The sequence below is a fragment of the Mobula birostris genome, chromosome 25 (assembly GCF_030028105.1).
Source record: "Mobula birostris isolate sMobBir1 chromosome 25, sMobBir1.hap1, whole genome shotgun sequence".
NCBI lineage: Eukaryota > Metazoa > Chordata > Chondrichthyes > Myliobatiformes > Myliobatidae > Mobula > Mobula birostris.
In genome coordinates, this window is record NC_092394.1 from 59,207,121 (window position 1) to 59,231,253 (window position 24,133).

Below are 24,133 nucleotides of genomic sequence, written 5' to 3' on the forward strand. Positions count from 1 at the left end.
CTTTATTCACTGGAGCTTAGGAGAATGATCGGAGATTTAAGACGCATACAAAATTATGAAGGGTAGAGATAGAGTAAAAAGATACACTTCAAAAATTTCACCTTTCACACATAACCTATGACCTCAAGTTTAGTCTCACCCAATCTCAATGGAAAAAGCCTGCTTGAAGTGTATCTTTAAACTAAGTAGTAAATTCAACAGTTTGGAAAAGTGAGGATAAAGTAAAAGGGAAGGAGAGTGCAAAGAGGTTATGAAAGTCTTCAGAATAAATAAAAAGACAAAAAGTTCATAAAGAAATTTATCTTCCAGTAGCATGGGGACAAAATTTAAAAAGGTGATGGATACAGGAAAGTGATGAAGATAAATAGCACCAACAATAGACCCATAGTGATGAGAGATACAACCCTGGAAGAAGTGACTTCCTTTGTCTGTCTTGGAAGTATTGTGTGTTTAAATGGTGGAGTGGATGAGGATGTCAAAGCCAGGATCACAAGGCCAGAGTGGTTTTCAATGTCTTTAACACAGTTCGGTCATCCAGAGGCATAGCACGGAAAACCAAAATCAGAATCTTCAACTTGTATGTTAAACAGTGCTGTTATATGGCGCTGAAACCTGGAGCGCAACAATGAAGACACTGCAAAAATCAGTGCCTGAGGAGGATCCTAAACGTCAGATGAACTGACAAAGTAAACAACCAGACACTGCGGGAAAACCACCAGCCAGGAATCGATAGAGGTACAAATGAGCAATTGGAAATGGAGGTGGAATGGCCACACCTTGAGAAAGCCAACCAACACCACCACCAGGCAGGCATTAAAATGGAATCCCCAAGGAAAGGGGAAAAGAAGACATCCAAAAATGACATGGAGGAGAGATGTTGAGGCCGAAATTAGACGACGAAGACAAGTCAGGTTGGGAAAGGGGGATGGGGTAGCTCTGTTAGTGAAAACCTAAATCAAATCCATAGAAAGAAGTGACATAAGATCAGAAGATGTAGAATCCTTGTGGGTAACATTAAGAACTGCAAGGGTAATAAGATCCCACTGGAGTAGCCAGGATGTGGGATACAAATTACAATAGGAAAGTCATGCCAAAAGGGCAATGTTACGATAGTCATGGGACACACATCAAAGTTGCTGGTGAACGCAGCAGGCCAGGCAGCATCTCTAGGAAGAGGTACAGTCGACGTTTCAGGCCGAGACCCTTCGTCAGGACTAACTGAAGGAAGAGTTAGTAAGAGATTTGAAAGTGGGAGGGGGAGGGGGAGATCCAAAATGATAGGAGAAGACAGGAGGGGGAGGGACGGAGCCAAGAGCTGGACAGGTGATTGGCAAAGGGGATATGAGAGGATCATGGGACAGGAGGTCTGGGGAGAAAGATGGGGCGGGCGGAACCCAGGGGATGGGCAAAGGGTATAGTCAGAGGGACAGAGGGAGAAAAAGGAGAGAGAGAGAGAGAAAGGATGTGTGTATATAAAAAAATAACAGATATGGGGTACGAGGGGGAGGTGGGGCATTAGCAGAAGTAAGAGAAGTCAATGTTCATGCCATCAGGTTGGTGTTGTTCCTCCAACCTGAGTGTGGCTTCATCTTGACAGTAGAGGAGGCTGTGGATAGACATGTCAGAATGGGAATGGAATTAAAATGTGTGGCCACTGGGAGATCCTGCTTTCTCTGGCAGACAGAGCATAGGTGTTCAGCAAAGCGGTCTCCCAGTCTGCGTGGGGTCTCGCCAATATATAGAAGACCACATCGGGAGCACCGGACACAGTATATCACCCCAGCCGACTCACAGGTGAAGTATCGCCTCACCTGGAAGGACTGTCTGGGGCCCTGAATGGTGGTAAGGGCATGTGTAGCACTTGTTCCGCTTACAAGGATAAGTGCCAGGAGGGAGATCAGTGGGGAGGGATGGACAAGGGAGTCGCGTAGGGAGCGATCCCCATGGAAAGCAGAGAGAGCGGGGAGGGAAAGATGTGCTTAGTGGTGGGATCCCGTTGGAGGTGGCGGAAGTTACGGAGAATAATATGTTGGGCCCGGAGGCTGGTGGAGTGGTAGGTGAAGACAAGGGGAACCCTATTCCTAGTGGGGTGGCAGGAGGATGGGGTGAGAGCAGATGTGCGTGAAATGGGGGAGATGTTGATGGTGGAGGAAGGGAAGCCCCTTTCTTTAAAAAAAGAAAACATCTCCCTCGTCCTGGAATGAAAAGCTTCATCCTGAGAGCCGATGCGGCGAAGACGGAGGAATTGCGAGAAGGGGATGGCATTTTTGCAAGAGACAGGGTGAGAAGAGGAATAGTCCAGATAGCTGTGAGAGTCAGTAGGCTTATAGTAGACATCAGTGGATAAGCTGTCTCCAGAGATAGAGACAGAAAGATCTAGAAAGGGGAGGGAGGTGTCGGAAATGGACCAGGTAAACTTGAGGACAGGGTGAAAATTGGAGGCAAAGTTAATAAAGTCAACAAGCTCAGCATGCATGCATGAAATGGAGAATTAAGGAATGTGGTAAAGGCAAGCTCAGGGTCAGAGATATTTCACAAACATCATTCAATCTGTGTTTCATTTCTCTCATTAGTGGGGACATTACAAAGGCAGGGCAGACGAAGTGCAAGCTGGGTGATACATCTTTCACAACGCATAGCTCCAAGAAATAGTTAACTCTTAAATATGTAACACATTGTTTACTGCAAATAAATATTGCATCACCGATAAATCTCATAAAAAGGAGGAATAGGTGTGAAAAATATTAAATTAAAAGAAATGGTGCATCTTGCTATAAATGCCAGAAAGCAGCAAACCCCAAGATTGTGAATTTATCAGAGCACCAATTAATTGATAAGGGAAAAAAAACAAGGGTATTCAAGAGATAAGCAGACTAAAATGTCCTGCTGGTACGTAAAATGGAAAAGATTAAAAGCAAAAGTTAATAGTTTCCTTTTCAGACTAAAGCAGCAGGAAATGTTGCATTTAATAAAATACTGGCAGAAAAATTAAGTAAGTATCTTGTCTATCCCACAGAGGACAGAGAAAATTTGGAGAACTACAGTAGTGAGAGGAAAGGAAGCAGCATTTGTGAAACAAATTAAAGCAGTATTCGACATTAATCCCTGAGAACTGAATCCTCAAGTATCAAAGGTGACATTGGATGTAGTAAAAGGAATCTCAGTGGTTCTTATGAAGGAAGTGTCATCATTAGATCATATATATAATTAAGAATGGAAAGAGGCAGGGTGTGAGGAAGAATAGCTAAGACACATCTTTTAATCTGTGGACTTGGTAAATTAGTTCATTATTGTTGCATGTGCCAATGTAAAATAAACACCTTTGTTTTGCATGCCATCCACTCAGATCATTTCATTGCATCAGTGCATTGAGGTAGTTCAATGGAAAGCAACAACAGAACGCAGAATCAAGTTGTGCCATTATTGAAAGTGCAGTGTAGCAAACAGATGCAAAGCCATACAACGTAGATTGAGGTGAAGACCAAATTATGACACAAGGGGACCATTCAATAATATCATATTTGTCACAAACTTAATCCTTTAAAAGGAGACAGGGAGATCTAGAATGGTAAAGAAAGAGTCAGAGATGGCCATGTTAGAGTGGGAGCATGGTGAAATTTGACCACAAAAGTATTAACATTTTCAAGTAAATACAGAAACTAGCAACAATTGTCAATGCACCAGGAAAAGTTGAGGGAATCAGCCTGAGAAAGACTGAAACAAAAGCAAATCCCAGAAAAAAGTCATACCCTGAACTCATTCAAGTTCCTTTGACCCTTCAGTCTGGAGAAAGCGAGTGAATTTGAGAAAGCTATTCGATGGGAACATGATCATACATAGAATAGCTTCTCCCTCAACTTCGATTTCAGGAGCAGGTCACAGGTCATCCTGTCCACAGGAACAGGTCAGAGGTCACTATGTCCACAGGAACAGGTCACTATGTCCACAGGAACCGGTCAGAGATCACTATGTCCACAGGAACAGGTCATCCTGTCCACAGGAACAGGTCAGAGGTCACTCTGTCCATAGGAACAGGTCACAGGTCACTCTGTCCACAGGAGCAGGTCACAGGTCACTCTGTCCACTTCTCTTCTCAGTAATCATGCACAAGGATTTCCTGTCCAACCTCGATGCTCCTTGTTGCCTCATTTAGCAACTGGCTGAACTGTTTATTCTGCACTTACCTCTGTAGATCTGGTTTCAGAGTGTCTATACGAGATCCCAGATTCCTGCTCATGAAGAACATTGAGCTGACTTGAAATGTCTGATGCCATTTTTTTTCATGAACAGTCAGAATTCACCTGATGTGTATTGTGGTCTGTTATCACTCAGTATTTGTTCTGGTAAGCCATTTCAAGTGAAGAAAGTCCCCAGAATGGAGACAGTCTTTGCTGAGGTGGTTAGTTTCATTGGTGTAACCTCTGGCCACTTTGAATGAACATCCACAGTAATCAGGAATGTGGGGTCCGTGAATGGCCCAGCAAAGTCAATATGCAATTTTTGCCACGGTGATGACAGCCACTCCCATGGGTGTAACAGTGCCTGTGTGTTGCAAGGACGAGGCTGAGGACGAACCCAAGTGCAGGACACAGACACGGAGGCAGAGTCGTGACGCATTAGCACCGCCACGAACAGGGAACCGGTATCCAGGAGAGTCTTTACACGGAGACAAGGTTTACGTAGAGTATCCAGGAAATGATGCGAAGCTTAGAACTGACAGCCCCAAGGAATCAGAAAACGAGGTATACTCACACTGGAGTTGACCAAGGGTGACTAGGGACAGGTAGGGGCCGATGGGAGGCTTTCCCATGGGCACAGACAGAACATGCAGAGACATAGGAATGGGTATCCACCTCCATGGAAAGCCAGCAAAAGTGTCTTTTCAGGAGAGTCAGGGTCCGATCACTCCCAGGGTGGCAGGCGAACCGAGATGTGTGCCCCCACAGGAGAAACTGAGATCTGATGGAATCAGGCACAAAAAGGCGATTGGCGGGTCCTTTGCCGGGGTCAGGATAATCCCGTTGGGCTTCCTTTACTATGGACTTAATCTCCCAAGTGAGGGTTGCCACCACACGGGATGGTGGGAGGATAGTCTCTGGGCTGGAGGTGTCCTCCTTGGAGTCTTATTGGCGGGAGAGCGCGTCCGGCTTCCCATTCTTGGACCCTGGACAGTATGTGAGGGAAAACTTGACTGTCCAAAAAATAATACCCAATGGGTCTGGTGAGAGTTCAAACATTTGGTGGTCTGAATATATCCCAGGTTCTCATGATTAGTCAAAACAATAAACGGGTGTTCTGCCCCTCCAGCTAGTGCCTCCACTCCTCCAATGCTAGCTCAACCACCAGTAGTTTCCGATTCCCCACGTCGTAATTCCGCTCGGCGGGGGACAGTCAGCAAGAAAAGAAGGCACAGGGATGAAGCTTTTCATCCGGACTTGATCGTTGGGACAGGACCGCTTCTACCCTGGAGTCGGAGGCGTCAACCTCAACAATGAATTGATGGGAGAGGTCCGGTTGGACCAGGATGGGAGCAGTTGTGAGACACCCCTTCAGGTCAGTGAATGCCGAATCAGCCTCGGAGTCCCAACAAAAAGATGTGGTAGGCGAAGTAAGTCGGGTAAGGGGCGCCACAACCCGTCTGTAATCCCTGATAAATCGGCGATAAAAGTTTGCAAACCCCAAAAACCGCTGAAGTTGTTTGTGGGCTGTAGGTCTGGGCCAGTTCGTTCTTTTGCAAGGACGAGGCATCAGACGTCACTGAAGCAAGTACGAGCAAGTCACCCTGCCGAAACAAGCCAAGTTACATCGCCAGAGCTACTCAAGTCTTTTCCCTGAAGCGAGTGCCAGTAAGTCGCCTCTCATCACCGCAGCCAGCCTGTTAAGTTGCCTTGCCTGATCAAGCCGCTAAGTTACCTCACTGGAGTGGGTCCGTCAGGTTAACCTGCCGGAGTGAGACTAGAGCCACTGTCTGTAGTTCCTGGGCCGCGTCAAGGGCTTGCCACTACTTGGAGCCATTTCGTGTCAAGGTATGAACTGTCTATCGTTGTGTGGTACCGTCTCTTCATGTTCGCGTCTCCACTGAGTAGGTCCGGCCGTTTGCTGCTACTCTGAGTTGGGGAATCCTGTCTCTCAGTGTTCTGCATCCTGTGTCTAAAAGAAGAATCCTGGCTCTAAGTCCTGTGCCCAAGGAGGAGTCCGGGATCAGTGTTTTGTGTCCTGTGTCTAAGAAAGGTCCAGGCTTCGGTGCTCCAAGTTCCAAGTCCAGGTTTCTGATGTTCCGAGTTCCAAGTCCAGGCTCTGATGTTCCAAGTCTGATGGACAGTTATGGGTCATAATGGGTGAGCAGTTCATCGGATGTTATCATTACAATGCCTAAGTGTGACCTGATTTGTGATACATTTTCCAGTTTGGGTGCCTGTAGCTGTGCTTCAATCTTCTCTTGTGACTTACGTAAGCCATGCTTGTCAATGACATGTCCACAATATGAGACTTAATTCTTGGAAACTCACATCTGTCTCTCTTTGTGCACATACCATACTCACTCAGCCTGGTAAGCATTTTACCAAGGTTCTGGAGGTGCTCTTCATCATTCTTGCCAGTCATGCTGATGTCATCAAGGTAACATTGTACTCCTGAGATACCTTGGAGCTCTTTGCAAATTGCTGTAGCTGATAGGACACCAAAGACCAGATGATTGTACTGGAACAGTCCCTTGTGAGTGTGGATTGTGAGGAACTTCCTGCTTGACTCCTCAGTCTGCATTTACAGATAGGCTTGTGACAAGTCAATCTTTGAAAACTTCTCCTCACCTGCCAAAGATGCAAGAATGTCTTCTATTCACGGCAGGGGATACTGCACAGTACACAGCATTGGGTTGATGCTCACCTTGAAATCCCACGTATGTGAACAGCTCTGGCCTTCCTTTTCTTGATCACCAGGACAATGACCGTGGCCCAACCGCTCCACTCAACCTTGGAGAGAATTCCAGATGCCTCCGAGCTCTGCAGTTCAGCATCGACCTTAGGACATAGTGCATAAAGCACTGGACGTGCTTTATGGAATCTTGGTGTTGCTTCTTCATCCAGTTCAGTGACTCCCGTCTCCCCTTCCCCCACCACCACTCTGCAACCCCGTCTCCCTCAGATCCCACTGTCAGCTCCTGGGCCCTCAGAGGCTCCACCTTCCTCTCACCCCAACCCTCCCCTCTCCACTGACACCACCAGCCTCCCCCCTCCCCCCTCTGATCCCAGCTCTCATCCGTGCTGGGTCTTTACCGTCCCCTCTGCCCTCAGTAAGGGCCTCACCTTTGTCCCTCTTCACCCGCAGCTCAGCGAGTTCCGCGTTCGCCATGACGCTGAACTCTTCTTCCGCCAGCTCCGTCTCCGAGCCTACTTCTTCGGCAAGGAATCTCCCAACCCCACCGATGACCCCTTCTCCCATCTTCAACCCTCCTCCTCTTCATGGACACCTTGCTCTGGTCTTCTGCCTGCTCTGGATCTCTTTATTGCTAACTGCCGACGGGACATCAACCGTCTCGACTTCACCGCACCTTGTTCCCATTCCAACCTCACTCCTTCTGAATGCTCTGCTCTCCACTCCCTCCGCACTAATCCTAACCTTACTATAAAACCCGCCGATAAGGGGGGTGCTGTTGTAGCCTGGCGTACTGACCTCTACCTTGCCCGAGGCACAGCGACAACTCGCGGATACCTCCTCTTTTTTACCCCTCGATCGTGACCCCACTAAGGAGCACCAGGCCATTGTCTCCCACACCATCACTGACTTTATCCGCTCAGGGGATCTCCCATCCACTGCTACCAACCTTATAGTTCCCACACCCCGCACTTCCCGTTTCTACCTCCTACCCACGATCCACAAACCTGCTTGTCCTGGTAGTCCTATTGTCTCAGCTTGCTCCTGCCCCACTGAACTCATTTCTGCATACCTCAACATTGTCTTATCCCCCTTTGTTCAATCCCTTCCCACCTATGTTGGTGACACTTCTCACGCTCTGAAACTTTTCGATGATTTTAAGTTCCCTGGCCCCCACCGCTTTATTTTCACCATGGATGTCCAGTCCCTATATACTTCCATCCCCCATCAGGAAGATCTCAAAGCTCTCTGCTTCTTTTTGGATTCCAGACCTAACCAGTTCCCCTCTACTACCACTCTGCTCCGTCTAGCGGAATTAGTCCTTACTCTTAATAATTTCTCCTTTGGCTCCTCCCACTTCCTCCAAACTAGAGGTGTAGCTATGAGCACCCGTATGGGTCCTAGCTATGCCTGCCTTTTTGTTGGCTTTGTGGAGCAATCTATGTTCCGTGCCTATTCTGGTATCTGTCCCCCACTTTTCCTTCGCTACATCGACGACTGCATTGGTGCTACTTCCTGCATGCATGCTGAGCTCGTTGACTTCATTAACTTTGCCTTCAACTTTCACCCTGCCCTCGAGTTTACCTGGTCCATTTCCAACACCTCCCTCCCCTTTCTAGATCTTCCCATCTCTATCTCTGGAGACAGCTTATCTACTGATGTCTACTATAAGCCTACTGACTCTCACAACTATCTGGACTATTCCTCTTCTATCCTGTCTCTTGCAAAATTGCCATCCCTTTCTCGCAATTCCTCCGTCTCCGCCGCATCTGCTCTCAGGATGAGGCTTTTCATTCCAGGACGAGGGAGATGTCCTCCTTTTTTAAAGAAAGGGGCTTCCCTTCCTCCACCATCTGCTCTCAAATGCATCTGCCCCATTTCGTTCACATCTGCTCTCACTCCATCCTCTCACCACCCCACTAGGAATAGGGTTCTCCTTGTCCTTACCTACCACCCCACCAGCCTCCAGGTCCAACATATTATTCTCCGTAACTTCCGCCACCTCCAAAGGGATCCCACCACTAAGCACATCTTTCCCTCCCCCCATCTCTCTGCATTCCGCAGGGATCGCTCCCTATGCGACTACCTTGTCCATTCGTTTCCCCCCCCATCCCTTCCCACCTATCTCCCTCCCGGCACTTATCCTTGTAAGCGGAACAAGTACTACATATGCCCTTACACTTCCTCCCTTACCACCATTCAGGGTCCCAGACAGTCCTTCCAGGTGAAGCGACACTTCACCTGTGAGTCGGCTGGGGTGATATACTGCGTCCGGTGCTCCCAATGTGGCCTTCTAAATATCGGCGAGACCCGACGCAGACTGGGAGATCGTTTCAGTGTCAGTTTACCAATACCTTTCTCAAATACTGTCTCATTAGCATTAAGCAGCCGTGACAGTCTCTGGTTAATGCTGCCATTGGGGATGCTGTTGCCTGTTGATGTCACACTGAGAGCTCTAATTGAGTGCCAGTATGGTTGGATTTTTCTCAACTGTGTACATCCAAAAAGTGCTGGTCCTCCACTTTTCAATATATAAAGCTCTAACTGTTATGTTTGTCCTCCATACATCACATTCACCCTCAGTTTGCCTTTGGGAGACAATTCTTAGCCTGTGTAAGTCTTTAGCATCACTGAGGTCTTCTCTAATGGTATCTTAGAAAACAGTCTGTTGTAGTCAGCCTCTGGAACTATGGACAAAGCCGACCTTGTCTCCAGCTGCATTTTCAGTTTTACACCAGACACATCAATTGTGATCCAGATGATTTTGTGATCTGCTTCAGTAATATTGAGTAGTTCTAGGCATGACAGCTCACCTTTGTCAGACTCTTTTGTCTGTTTCACATTTGGTCACTTTATGCATTTGTTTGAAACTTTTCACTCGGTTGTGCCTTTGCACATTCTCTGTATGTGACCTTGTCTGTGACACTTTCTGGAAACATTTTCTTTGAATCATGGGAGGATTTGACACATTGATAACATCTTTGGCTTTTTGCACCATTCAGGGACATTTGGTGCATTTCACATTTTAAAGTGTTTCTCTGTAGTTCTACTGCATCCTTTGCTGCAGTTTCTGGTCAATGCCCATTCTAATGTTAGGTCCCTTTTGGACAGTAGCATCTTCTGTGTGCTTTGACTATGCATGCCACATACAATCCCTTAATGCATCAGAAAGTCCATCTTTAAAGTCACAGTACTGGGAAAGTTTGTGCAGTTCTGCAATGTATTCAGAAATGCTTCCATCCTTTAACTGCTTCCTTTTGTAAAAATCTAAATCTCTCAGCTTTTGCCAATGTAGGGCTCAGGTGATTTTGTAAAATTGTAACACTTTCATTGAATGTCTTGATTGCTGGCTTTGTGCAAGGCTGTATATTCTTGGGCCCATTAACCAAAGCGTGGGGGCTTTCTTTTGCTCCGCCACGTTGTTCACCTTAAAATACAGTTCCACCCTCTTGACATACCACTCCCAGCCTTCATTAGCGCATTCGAATTCATCAACTTTCTCCACTGAAGCCATCGCCACGTTACTTTTACTTTAAGTTCACTGTACTATGCTGTCCTCATGCTTTTATTGGTGTCTGTGACTGCTTTCTCATGTTGTTTAACTCTCACTGTTTCGTCCCATAATTGTCGGTGTGGTTGGTGACATTCAGGTTTATACTCATTGCCAGTTTGTTGTATCTATCCACAAATACATATCAATTAAATAAAACCACGCACGTGGGAAATGGCTTTATTCACATTGCTGCGAATGAGAACTATGCGCATGCGCAGACAACAGATCGGTACCGGGGGGTGGGGGTCATTCCTTTAAAAGAAATAGACCCATATACTACAGATGGGTAAAAGTCAGACAGGGTCAAAAGGCCAGACTACATAGTGTGTTTATACTATGTATGGTGCATCAACTTTCACAACAGCTTTATGACTGAACTGACATGTGTGAAGATGCTCCCCTGTAATATATCGCGAAAGGCTTAGCCCTGACTTGATGATTAACAAGTCAGAGAATAAAAGAGATTTTCAGTAAAAAGACTTCTTGTCCACCAATGGCAAAATGAGGATATTGATTGGTCATTGTAAGTTGACCTGTGGTGAGGCTCGGATTACATAGGTGGGTTACTGGGTGCGCTGTCTCGCTAATTAATGTATAATATATACACACACCACCACCCATAATGATGCAGGATGTCAACACCATTAATCTTCCCCAACGGATGTTGCTTGAACGGCTGAGCTCCTCCAACAAGTTGTTGCTCCAGATTCCAGCACCTGCAGTCTCTTGTGTCTCCAAAATATCCTTTTGCTGCGGTATAAACAACTCCCCTGTTCTGAAAACCTTAGTCCAAAGAAAGGCTCCATTATATCGACCGATGGGTGAACCAAAACCATCCAGTTCTTTGCTCATTTCAACACCACAACATTTTCCACTAAAACATTTACTAATGAAGAACGAAGATGGATGATAGGTGGTCAATCGTGACCATTCTCAGAACCGGAATACCATTTATTTGCCTCGGCGATCAAACCCCTCCATCGCCATACCTCCCGCTGCCGCTCTCCGATCTTCCCGCCGAAAGCCGGGCGCAGTGACGTGACATTGACGTCACGGCGTCGGTCGCTACCCCCCCCCCCCGCCGGACGAAGCGCCGCGCAGCCGCCATTTTAGGCAGCGGGCGGGGAGTAAGCGGGAGCCGGGAGGCCGCGCCGGACGGAGAGCCGCGGATGCCGGCCTGTCGAGGGGCGTGTGAGGAACGAGGCAGCGAGCTGGGACCAGCAGCAGCAGGAGGTGGTGTGTGCGAGCTGAGTCAAGTGCGGCCCTCCCTCGCCGCCGTGTGCTTGTGAAGCGAGGAGTCGGGGGGAGGGGAGGGGAGCCTGGTCGCCATGGCGGCCGCCAAGTTCGAATCGCACGACCGGGCGAGCTGGTACTTTGGGCCGCTGAGCCGGCAGGAAGCGCAGGCCAAGCTGCAGGGCCAGAGGCACGGGACCTTTCTGGTGCGGGATAGCACCACCTGTCCGGGCGACTACGTGCTGTCGGTGTCTGAGAACTCCAAGGTGTCGCACTACATCATCAACAGCCTGCCCGGCAAGTTCAAGATCGGCGACCAGGAGTTCGAGCACCTGCCCGGGCTGCTCGAGTTCTACAAGATCCACTACCTGGACACCACCACCCTCATCGAACCGGCCGCAAGGGTGGCGGGCCCGCCCGCCTCGTTGGGCAAGGCCGCGGGCCCAGCTCAGGGCCACGTCCTGGTTGGGCCCGGCCCGGCCTCGGGCGGCGGCGAGGATAGCGCCGAGTACGTGCGGACGCTGTACGACTTCCCTGGCAACGATGTGGAGGACCTGCCCTTCAAGAAGGGCGAGTTGCTGGTGATCGTGGAAAAGCCGGAGGAGCAATGGTGGAGCGCCCGCAACAAGGACGGCCGCCTCGGCATGATCCCCGTGCCGTACGTCGAGGTGGTGGTCAAGTCCGCGCCGCAGCAGCAGCAGGCGCCGGGCTACCGCAACTCTAGCAGCTACGGCATCCCAGAGCCCGCACACGCCTACGCCCAGCCCCAGACCAGCAGCCCCCTGCCCACCGGCGCCAACCCGCTGCCCACCACGCAGAACGGGCCCGTCTACGCCAGGGCCATCCAGAAGAGAGTACCCTGCGCCTACGACAAAACTGCCTTGGCGTTGGAGGTAGGTGCGGTGTCAGGCCCTTTCAGGCGCTCTTCTTTCACTTTGGTTGCATTTCTACTGAACCCGGGAAGAGGAAATGCGACTGCTCACTTAGCCTGAATGGGAAGTAATGAAGGGCTCTTGCAGATGGGGCGGAATTCATTTCCATTGTGCGGCTAGTTGATAATCAGTGTATTCTAAACAGGCTGTGGTCGGTGTTGTTTTTCTCTATAGGGAGGAGTTTTGAAAACCTCTTTAAATAAGAAATTCTGAAAAGCAATTTAGGATGGTGGATTGATGTCTACTGTAGAGCCAGGTTTTTCAAAGGATAACCTCTGCTTGTGGTCAATAAAATCGTGTTTCAGTTCCAAATATGAAACTCGTAGAAGTGCTGGTAATTAAGGGGATCTCTTCAAATTCAAAAGGTACAGAAAGAGATGGAGAGCAGACCCCAATTATTAATCAGCCAGGGAAGCAAAGGGCAAGTCTAGAACTCATTTTCAAGATGCCTTTTCAGTGGAGTGAGGTATGGTTAGTCATTTAGAATTTTATTTCTATTCTGGGACAGTTTGGGAGTATTGCCTTTGATTTTATGAAAAATATTTGAAGGTAGATATCTGAATGAGGAATTAAGCAATACTACTTTGATGAAGGAAAGTGATATACACTTGGCTTTTGAAGGGCAAAGCATACGATTTGTGTTTGTGTTGAATCCTATCAAATTATTTAAGGCATTGGATAAGGGACTTGAGAACTATCTTCATGTTGGTAAAGAAGGATCAATAAAGGTAAGAAAATCTGGCATGAACTTGGTGAGGGGCATTGTAAGAATCATTGAACCAAGTTGTGGTTTTTTTGTTACTTATGGTTCTGTTTGGGTTTATTTTAATCTTAATTCTATTAATTTCATAAAGTATTGTGAAGCACTTTAGAAATTATTCAGTTGACAAATAAATCCAAAAAATCAAATACAAGGTTTGCAGAGGATAATCCTCTAGAGATTGGCATAATTTTGCTCCTGTGTCTTAGAATTCAGTTGTTTAGTTAACTCATGGTGTTTATTACAGTTCAGTGGCGGGGGGGGGGGGGGGGGGGGGTTCATTGTAGTATCAACATTTTTCTCATGCAAGTGTCTAAAGAATATTAGAGTATTATTTTACAACCACACAGCTGGAGTCCTGTACTAAGTACATCTCGCCATGGTCAGGTGTTGCATTTTCCTCTCTCATCCCAAACACAGATGGTTGGTAGGTCATTTGGCCACTGTAAATAGCCCTTTGTGTTGAGGTGAGTGGTATAATCTGGCAGGAATTGATGGGTATGTGTCCTTGATAGTTGGCATAGGACCTGTGTCCTCGGTACAGTGTGACTCTGACTACTTTTTGTGGCTGGCTCTTTCAGTCAAATTTATTTGGAGTCAGAGGAACTCTCTTCAGATTTTGTAGTGTTTTGATGGACCAAATGTGGGAGCAAAGTTTTTGTTCCACTTACAGAATCAGTGATGTGACAGCTCTTACGAATCATCCTCTGGCCTCTGATAGAAGTAAAAATGTGTTGCAAGCTAAACGTGTGAAGTGGTTATTAGAATTACGAGGGCAGTGTAGAATCTGATTTGAAGGTTTCATGAACAAGGAGCTGGCTACCGAGCTATTGGCAGACCTTAACTTGATAATGAAGACTTAACACTAGAAATTGCATTGACATAAATTGTCATGTGTGTTTACCTTGCAGGAAGAGCAGGAGTTATCCTGAATGTAATTAATAGTTTATAATGAAATGTAAAGCTATAATTTTTATACCCACAATACTTTCCATGCTGTATCATTGCCAGATAAATTTCATTCGCATTGTTCTTTGCCTGATAATTATCAAGAAATCTCACAGCTTTCTATGATTCTTCACTGCTGATTCAGTCATTGTTGAACTATGGATCTGATGTGTTTAAGGGAGAGGACCTAGAATTGAGCCAATGATTATTAGCAAATTCTGATTTTGTGCGCCTTGATTGATTGGAAGGCAAAGTAATGGATTAAAATTGAACTAAACATCCTGGCTTGCATGCTCAATTTTTATTAGGAAATAAGAATTGTAGAATTGGAAAATGCTCTAACTTGCTATTTTTGGCAATTATTGATACAGGTTGGTGACTTTTGCTTAGGAGCTGAATCATTAACAGGAATTTCTTGTATCGATTCCTATGTGCTCAGATCAGCTTTCAGCCCCTTGCTCAGCCCAAAGGTAGAAATAAATTAAGGCTAATCTGATTTGTTAATTAGCTTGCTTTCTTAAGTTGTATTGAGATTGAGTTCTTCAAAGCTATGGGAAGTTGAGTTTAGTTGTCATGAAATCATTTGAATTGGTTTTGTTCCATTGATGCAAGCTATCAAAATTGTACCTTTGGTTGTTGCCGGTTTCTGTGCATCTCCATCTGTGTGTTCAGTGTTTGGACAGTTCAATTTAATGTTTTCAAAGTTTACTTATCAAAGTACATATGTATCACTCAGATTTATTTTCATGTGGGCATACCGTAAATACAAATAACACACTAACCCTCAACAGGACAGGCAATCAATGTGCAGAAGACAAACTGCTAAAATGAGAAAGAATAATCAATAAATATTGAAAACATGAGTTGAAGAGTCCTTGGGTTATGGGAACAGTTCAGTGATGAGTGAAGTTATCCTCTCTGGTCCATGAACCTAATGGCTGAAGCGTAATAACTGTTCCCGAATTGGTGTGGCATGTACCTGGTGGTCTATAGGGTCTCTTTCCTCTGTACAGTGTGACTCTGACTACTTTTTGTGGCTGGCTTTTTCCTCCTTCCAGATGGCAGCAGTGAGAAGAAAGCGTGGTCAGGATGGTGGGGGTCCCTGATGATGGATGCTGCTTTCCTGTGACAATGCTCCATGTAGATGGACTGGGCCATATCTACTGCTTTTTGTAGTTTTTTTCTGATAAGATTTATTTATCACATCTATACCAAAATACCATTTGCATCAAATCAGTGAGGATTGTGCTGGGCAGCTGCAAGTGTCACCACACCAACTCTAAGTCAATTGAGGCCCCTATGGGACAAATAAGAAAAGTTGCTATGAAGTGATAATTCTGTGCTACTGGCGGAGAGAGTATGATTGCAATTTGGGGGCTAGGCAAACAGGTCCATGAAAGTATGGTTGAAAAGGTTGGTATCAGGCTGTTAGTTGTGGCATTGAAACAGACAATGTTATCTGCCATGTTTTTGGTGCATTGGTGGAACAGTAGCCTTGTTTCCTTGTCGACTTGGAGATTTGTTGGTCATAGTTCAACGCAGAAGTGGGCTCTTTGGCCCTTGACCCTGTACAATCATTGGGAATCTATTTTAGACTCCGACACCATCCCACTTTATTCTTGCATTGATAGTCGTTCTCCCCTACACACTAGTGACAATTATAGTGGTCAACTAATGCCCCAAACATCTTTGAAGAAGCTGGCGGAAACCCATATGATCAATGGGACAACATGCAGAGTCCACACCGACAGTACCAAAGATGGAGCTCCTCGCACGTGTGCTTATTTTGAAGGGCAGCATGAGCACCATCTCATCCAGTAGCAGGACATTTATGGTTTTGCTGAAGAACAAAGCCTAGACTTAGTGTGCTGTGGAATCAGCTCCTTTCACCATTTCAATATGGCTACACAAAATGTACAACTGCTTGGCCTAGCAGCTGTGGCAAAATGATAAATAATGTCCTGTGGACAATTAGGATAGCATGCACCAGAGCTCTAAGTAACATGTTGGAAGTGAATCGATGTGGCAAAAATATGTTCTTGCACACTGAACACAGCCGTCATACTTTCCATGAAAATTATACTTTATTGTCGCCAAACAATTGATACTAGAACATACAATCATCACAGCGATATTTGATTCTGTGCTTCCCGCTCCCTGGATTACAAATATTAAATATTAAAAATTAGTAAATATTACAATTTAAATGATAAATCATAAATAGAAAATAGAAAAATGGAAAGTAAGGTAGTGCAAAAAAACCGAGAGGCAGGTCCGTATATTTGGAGGGTACGGCCTAGATCCGGGTCAGGATCCGTTCAGCAGTCTTATCACAGTTGGAAAGAAGCTGTTCCCAAATGTGGCCATATGAGTCTTCAAGCTCCTGAGCCTTCTCCCGGAGGGAAGAGGGAGGAAAAGTGTGTTGGCTGAGTGGGTCGTGTCCTTGATTATCCTGGCAGCACTGCTCCGACAGTGTGCAGTGTAAAGTGAGTCCACGGACGGAAGATTGGTTTCTGTGATGTGCTGCACTGTGTTCACAATCTTCTGCAGCTTCTTCCGGTCTTGGACAGGACAGCTTCCATACCAGGTTGTGATGCACCCTAGAAGAATGCTTTCTACGGTGCATCTATAAAAATTAGTGAGGGCTTTAGGGGACAGGTCAAATTTCTATAGCTTTCTCAGGCAGTAAAGACACTGGTGGGCCTTCTTGGCAGTGAAGTCTGCTTGGTTGGACCAAGTCAGGTCATTTGTGATATTGACCCCGAGGAACTTAAAGCTTTTGACCTGTTCCACTTGCGCACCACCGATGTAAATTGGGTCGTGCGGTCCACCACTCCTGAAGTCAACAACCAATTCCTTCGTCTTGCTGAAGTTGAGGGATAGGTTATTGTCTTCTCACCATGCCACCAGGTTCTTAATTTCCTCTCTGTACTCAAACTCATCATTACCCGAGATACGGCCTGCAATTGTTGTGTCATCAGCAAACTTATATATTGAATTTGATGGAAACTTGGCTACACAATCATGGGTGTACAGTGAGTACAGCAGGGGGCTGAGTACACAGCCTTGTGGGGCACCGGTGCTCAGAGTGATTGTAGAGGAGAGCTTGTCCCCTATCTTTACAGCCTGGGTCCTGTCTGTGAGGAAGTTGAAGATCCTGCTGCAAAACTGAGTGCTAAGGCCCAGGTTCCGGAGCTTAGGAATCAGTTTAAATTACATCACTCCAAATGAAGGATCTGTCATTGGAAATGCATCTTTAACTGTTTGAAGTAGGTAGTGGAGCAATTCCAACTCGTTACTCGGCTTACGTGAATTTTGGTATTTAATTTAATGGGTGGTATTGTACTTGAAACTAAGGTTGGAGTCGGTGTGTACATGGACCTATACCAGTAAGGTGACTTTGAAGCAAATGGGCAGATGGGAGATAAGCACAGTGAGTGTAGAGCATGAAGATCGGAGTGAATGATAGAAAGGATCCTGGTTCAGACACAGTAGATAAGTTGGACAATAATTTGCAACAAAAAGGATCTAACAGCAGAATCATGCTCGGCCTTTGATGCTTGAAATTATGGGAGCAGAGGCTTGATCCTGGATATCTTCTTGTACTGAAAGCAAATTGGTATAAGGCTAGTAGCCAGGGATGTACCTTTTACTAAAGATACCACATGGGATATTGATCCACCCACCAAACCTCCTCCTCCTTTCTCTCCCCCCCCCCCCCCCCCCCGGATGGTGTGTGAGAAGTAGGAATATTGGAAAGTTGCAGAGTACAGGGTAGGTGCATTAGGATGGATTAAATACATCGGAACTATTATTTTCAGCTAGAGTTCTACCAAATCAACAAGCTTTTTAAAAAGATACCTCTTTAGAAAGAGGCAGGCTGATGGTCTTGGTGGAGGAGACTGTTGGAGCAAAATCTACAATACTTAAAAAGAAACTTGGAAGCAGATCAGGGAAGATACTTTGGTAAGTTTGCCCCGTTTGCTCATGGAAGGAGCAAATACAAAATGCTGGAGAAACTTAGCAGGTCAGGCATTGACTCAGGAGGGAAATGATAGTCAATGCCTTAAGCTGAGGCCCTTCATGTGGACTGAAAGATATTGGGAGGGAATAACAGTTATAAAAAGTGGATGTAAGAGCTGCCGAGAGAAAGGTGGATTCCGTGTTTCTATCTAGTTAAGGAAAGGACGCTTACAAACACAGATACACGAGCAAAGTGTAGATGCTTTCAAAGTAATGAAATGAAGAGATTCTATAAAGAACTGTAAACAGCGATAAAATCTTATCCCAATGTGTTGTGACCACCCTTTGCCTTTAAAGCTGTACTCTTAGGTCCACTGTCACGCAGTTTTGAGAAAATCAGTTGGTAGGTTATTCTAAGCAACTTGGGGAACTTGCTGCAGTTGTTCCCCAAACTTTGGCTGTCTAGCTTGCTTCTGCCTCTTCACGTAATCCTTGTCAGCCTCGATGTTGAGATCAGGTCTCTGTGGAGGTCATACCATCTGTTGCAGAACTCCTTGCCCCTTTTCCTGAAGACAGTTTATGATCTTGGCCATTTGTTTGAACCTTTGTCCTGCTGAGAATGAATTTGGATGGAGCAGAATGGTATTGCATGATGGATGAGAATCTACTTAGCACTGAGTATTCCATGAATTCTGACCAAATCACCAGCTCCATTTGCAGAAGAGCAGACCCAAACCATCTTCACTGTTGGCTGTTGATTCTCATCCTTGTAGTACTCTCCAGCTCTTCTATGGACAAACTGCCTCCTGTTTGAGATGAAAATGTCAAATTTTGACTCATTAGTCCATAGCTCTTGCTGTCATTGGTCACCCCAACCCCTTCTGTGGACTGTAGAGGGATGTACTTGGGTTCCAGTGGTTTCTGAGAGTTCAGAGCCTAGAACAGTGCTGGATTTCTTCTGCGGTAGAAGGGACATCAGTTTAATGTATTTCTCATCTGCTGCACTATTTCTGTGGCTGACCACTGCATTACTGGACCTCAGCCTTCTTTGTACGGAAGAGCTTGGGCAGTACATCCTGAAAATGGTCTGTTGCCTTTTTTTTGTTTCGGAGAGATCTTGCCTATGCAGTATGACCACCTTGTGTCTTGTTACTGTGCTCGCTCTTGTAAGAATTAATGGAAGTTAAACTGTCACATCTGCCACATACTCACCTTTTAGTTTGGTGATCCTTCATCCAGTTTGATTCCTTCTACGTCCATTTCTGTTTCAGTCAGTTTAGTTCATTTCAGTTCATTCAGTCAGTTTTAGTTCATTCATTTAGTTTTGTTAATCATGCACTGGGTTATATTCATACAAAATAATTATTTGAAAAGTGGTCTATTACTTGTACTTTTTTAACAAAATACTAATTTTTCTCTAACATTTAATTTTTTTGGAGAATGAATGCTTGGAAATCAAAAATTTGCTCTTTTCTACTGACACACTAATGCAAAAAGCAAAAAATAAACATCTAAAACAAAACTTATATTAAAAAACACACACAAAGATGTAGGGAAGTGTACTGTTACAATAATTTACCTGAAAATTGTCCTGAGCTGGTTTGGAGGATGAATTCCTCAACTGTGATGTGTTTTAGACCGGAGACATGAGCCAACTGGTCAACAGCTTCTCTAGATTGGGAACTGCAACATGATTATCATTGTGATGGAAGTCTCCATTAGGATGGAAAGTGAAGTGAGTCAATCCAAGCAAAACTACAGAGACATGAGGTTAAAGTTTGTCTGCCAATGAGAGCTTCCTGTAGAGCCATGACAATGAACAGATGTTGTTAAAGAAACAAATTCAGAAATGCAGTAGTTACCCCAATCTTGAGCAAAAGCACAAAAGGAAAAGTAACCCAACAGTGGCTTTCAAAAGAAGCTAAGGTAGAAATATTAAAGTTCATGGAAATACAGCAAAACTATAATACAGTGTGACCAAGTAGGTATTGAGTTGGGCTTAAAAAATGGAGCACAGCAAGCATTGCCTGTTGAGTCAGACAGTGATAGGATTGAAAGAATGCATATAGAGTCCCCTGCTGTACCAGTTGGTAGGTTGGTCGTTGTTTGATCACAGTTATCCTGTGTTTTATCTGGGCGTCGTGGCTCGAAAGGGCAATATCACACTGCATCAGTGTCCAGCAGGTGTTTAAGTCCCACACAAGGGATTAGTTTCTAAAGTTACACAGTTTGGTGCATAAAATACAGGTGCCCCTGCTTTAAGACGGGTTAGGTAATGAAAAATCACCCTTCCCGAAAATACAACTTGCTACATAAAATTCTGTGTTAATAGAATAAATATTCACTCCAAATTTGTGTAACATGCAGAGGGCTCAACTTCAGATTGTGGAAAAGTGAATCTCCTCCCTCCGCGCCCCCCCCCCCCCCATTAAAGTCAAATCTGAATAAAACTCGGGAGACCAGCTTCTCATCATCACCGCAGTTTATTGCGCACCCTCCTGCAGGAGTTTGAGGTTTGAGACCCAGTTGTCAGAGGGAAGGTAGGTAAGTACTGCTGCCATCCGACAAGTAGACTACTTCTCTTTGGTTATAGCCGTATATTTATACATACATTACTGTTGCAAGATGTCATTAGAACTGGTACGCCCACCAAGTCTGTTGGTGTAAAATTTAGTTACAGATAAGAGAGTCCGCTAAATCAAGGTTTAATTACAGATGGATGTGCTGTCCAGTCCTTTCAGTTATTCCCTTTGCTAGGCCCTGACTTAATTACAGCTGGATATTCATTCCTGTCCTTATCAGTAAGTCCTCCTCTCCCTACTCAAAGGAGGGTACAATGTACAATTTATCAAATTCTCAATGTCTGTCTGCAAATTAAGAGAGAACTAGTATAAGCCTGTTGTTTTTTTTTGCTAATTGCTGAAGACAGTTTACTTCAGTTCAAAGATTCCTGTTCAGTCCCAATTATTCTTTTCGCCAGACGTTACATAGGTTCAAAAGGATTATTTTTAATATCCTCAGCCTACCCCCATTCCCCCAGAGTGCAGTACCCCACTCCTGCCCTGAAAATTTGGGTCATCAATTATAGATTGAAAGCTTGGCATTGTAAGAGGCAGAATAGGAATAAAAGGGAATCCCTAAGAGCACCAGATCATGGGGTGGTACTACAGCAATCAGCGATTGGGGCCCTAACTATTCACAGGGAATAATCAATGGTTTTGGGTGAGGAAATGGTATAAAATTAAGATTGAGATAGTGTTGTTAGAATGTGGAGGCTAACAGTGCAATCAGACAGCTGTATGAGTATATACATGGCTCATGGAATCCTCTTTAGTATGAAAGAAAGGGCATTTTAAATGTTGATCATTGGAACTGGAGAAAAAAATGGAGTAAAAGTGGGGGTGGGGAGGAAGAAACACAAGGTGGTGTGTGAAATGGGGAAGGGGAAGGGAAAGAGCTGGGAAGTTGATTGGTGAAAGAGATACAGGGCTGGAGAAGGGGGAAATCTGATAGAGGACAAGGCTATGGGAGAAAGAAAAGAGGGAGGACCAATAGAGGGAGTTGATAATTTGAGAGAGGGGAATGGTGAAGAGGGTGGGGGCATTATCGTAAGTTTGAGAAATCAAATGTTCATGCCATCAGGTTGGAGGCTACCCAGACGGCATATGTCCTTGTGGCCTTATCGCGTCAGTAGAGGAGGCCATTGACTGACATGCTGGAATGGAATGGGAAGTGGAATTAACATAGGTAGTTACTGGGAGCTCCTGCTTATTGTGGACGGAGTGTAGGTGCTTGGTGAATTAGTCTCCCAATTTATGTCGGGCCACACTGCGAGCATCAGATACAGTAGATGACTCCAACAGACTCGCATGTGAAGTGTCGCCTGAGAGTAGATGTATCACTCCCAACTTTTCCTACAGTACATTGACAATTGCATTGGAGCTGCTTCCTGCACTCATGCAGAGCTCATCAATTTCGCCTCCAACTTCCACCCTGCCCTCAAATTTACGTGGTCCATTTCTGACAACTCCCTCCCCTTTCTCTCTCTATCTCCAGAGACAGCTTATTCACTGATGTCTGTTATAAACTCACTGATTCTCACAGTTACTGGACTATACCTCATCCCACCCTATTACTTTTAAATATGCTATCCCCTTCTTTCAATTCCTCCGTCTCTGCCGCATCTGCTCTTAGGGTGAGGTGTTTCATTCAAGATCTAAGGAAATGTTCTCTTCAAAGAAAGAGCTTCTCTTCCTTCGCCATCAGCATTGCTATCAACTGTATTTCTTCCATTTTGCACACGTCTGCCCTCACCCTATCCTCATGCCACCCCACCAGTCTCTGCGTCCAGCACGTAATTCTCTGTAACTTCCACCATCCCCAGCGGGATCCCACCTCCACCCCCCACCACTTCCTGCAGGGATTGGTCCCTCATGACTCCCTTCTCCATTTGTCCATCCCCGAGATCTCCCTCCTGACACTCACCCTTGCAAGCGGAACAAGTGCTACATCTGCCCCTACATCCCTTCTAGGTGAGGTGCTACTTCACCTGTGAGTCTGTTGGGGTTCATCTCGAACTTCTGGCGTGGCCTTCTGATTTCCTCCAGCGTTTTGTGTAGATTCCAATTAATTTTGGTCATCAGGGCCAGTATATTTAGCTCAATCAAATGGCTGTCCTAATTAGCTGAAGTTTCATGAAAACGTTTAAGACAGATTACTGCTTAACTGAGTAGCAAGTTATGTATTGAAATGAAATAAATGACATTACTACCGGTGGTTGTCTGGGTTCAGTGGTGTGAGTAGTTGTCACAACTGGGGTCTTCCTTGGTTGCAATGGATGATCGTGACTTTTGTGCCTCATTGTGCCCTTCGCTCTCCAAGGAGAGTTTCAGAACCACCTTCCTGGCTTTTGGATCTCACTATAAATTTAATCCGGCAGAACTGACTTTGCGTGCTACAAGAGGCATGTCCCTATCTCACCAGGGATTGAGACCTGCTGGCTGCCCTCACCTGGTTTAGTCTGCTTGTCGAAGCGGTGTACTGGGGTTTAGCTCCTGTTGCAAGCAAACGGGTACTTGGAGCGACAGTTGCGAAGTGAGTGTGGGGGTCGGGGTAACATTCAAGATGCTTCAGATTCTTTCTACTTGATGAAGTAGTCACTCCTGGCCGTTTCTGGTATTTCCAAGCCTTGAATGCTTGAAACCGCAGTGAGCAAAACACCTCTGAATTGTCACTGACAAAAATCACTACTTTTTCATCACAACCACACGTGACTGATGCAATTTAAAGCTGGTCTTAGCACAATGTAGTGTCTAATGTCCACATAAGTGCATGTGACTGATGCTAATTAGAAACAATATGGAATAAGACATTTGGGACTGAGAGGAATTCCTCTGTTCAAAGTGCTGGTGGGGCTGGGGAGTGAGGCTCTTTTTGCTAACTATAGGGAGTGAATCTTTATAGGCAGAGACTTTCAGGCACAATTAGAAAGAATTGTGGGAATGTGGTATAAAGTATTGTCCTTTTCACATTGACTGTCAATGCAACCTTGATGCTCCTAAAATACATTCTGACGTTTGACGATCATGAGTATAGATTAGCCTTGTATTTATTAAATTTCTATATGAGCCTTACTGCCCTATTGAGAACCCTGGTCATCCCTGTTCTTTTTCATTTATTTTGTTTGCTGATATTGATTTGTTTATGGACAGCTTCATGACCCTGCTGATCCTTTCTATCCTGAAAAGGTTTTGGACTGTAGGTCTATACGTATACATTGCTGGCCCAAAGGTGTTAAAGTCAGTTATTAACCCTATCCCAATTTTTAAAAAATCTATAGAATTATTACTTCAGCCTTCATGGTCAATATCA

General features: G+C 45.3%; 1 protein-coding gene across 1 annotated transcript in view; it reads left to right on the forward strand.

The window, feature by feature from the left end:
- Positions 1-11,511: 11,511 nt before the first annotated feature.
- crkl (v-crk avian sarcoma virus CT10 oncogene homolog-like) overlaps positions 11,512-24,133 on the forward strand; it is a 74,804-nt gene continuing 62,182 nt past the window's right edge. The window contains exon 1 of the mRNA XM_072243470.1: positions 11,512-12,552. Within this exon, the coding sequence (XP_072099571.1) occupies positions 11,755-12,552 (798 nt within the window). The 5' untranslated portion in view covers positions 11,512-11,754. The remainder of the gene's footprint in view (positions 12,553-24,133) is intronic.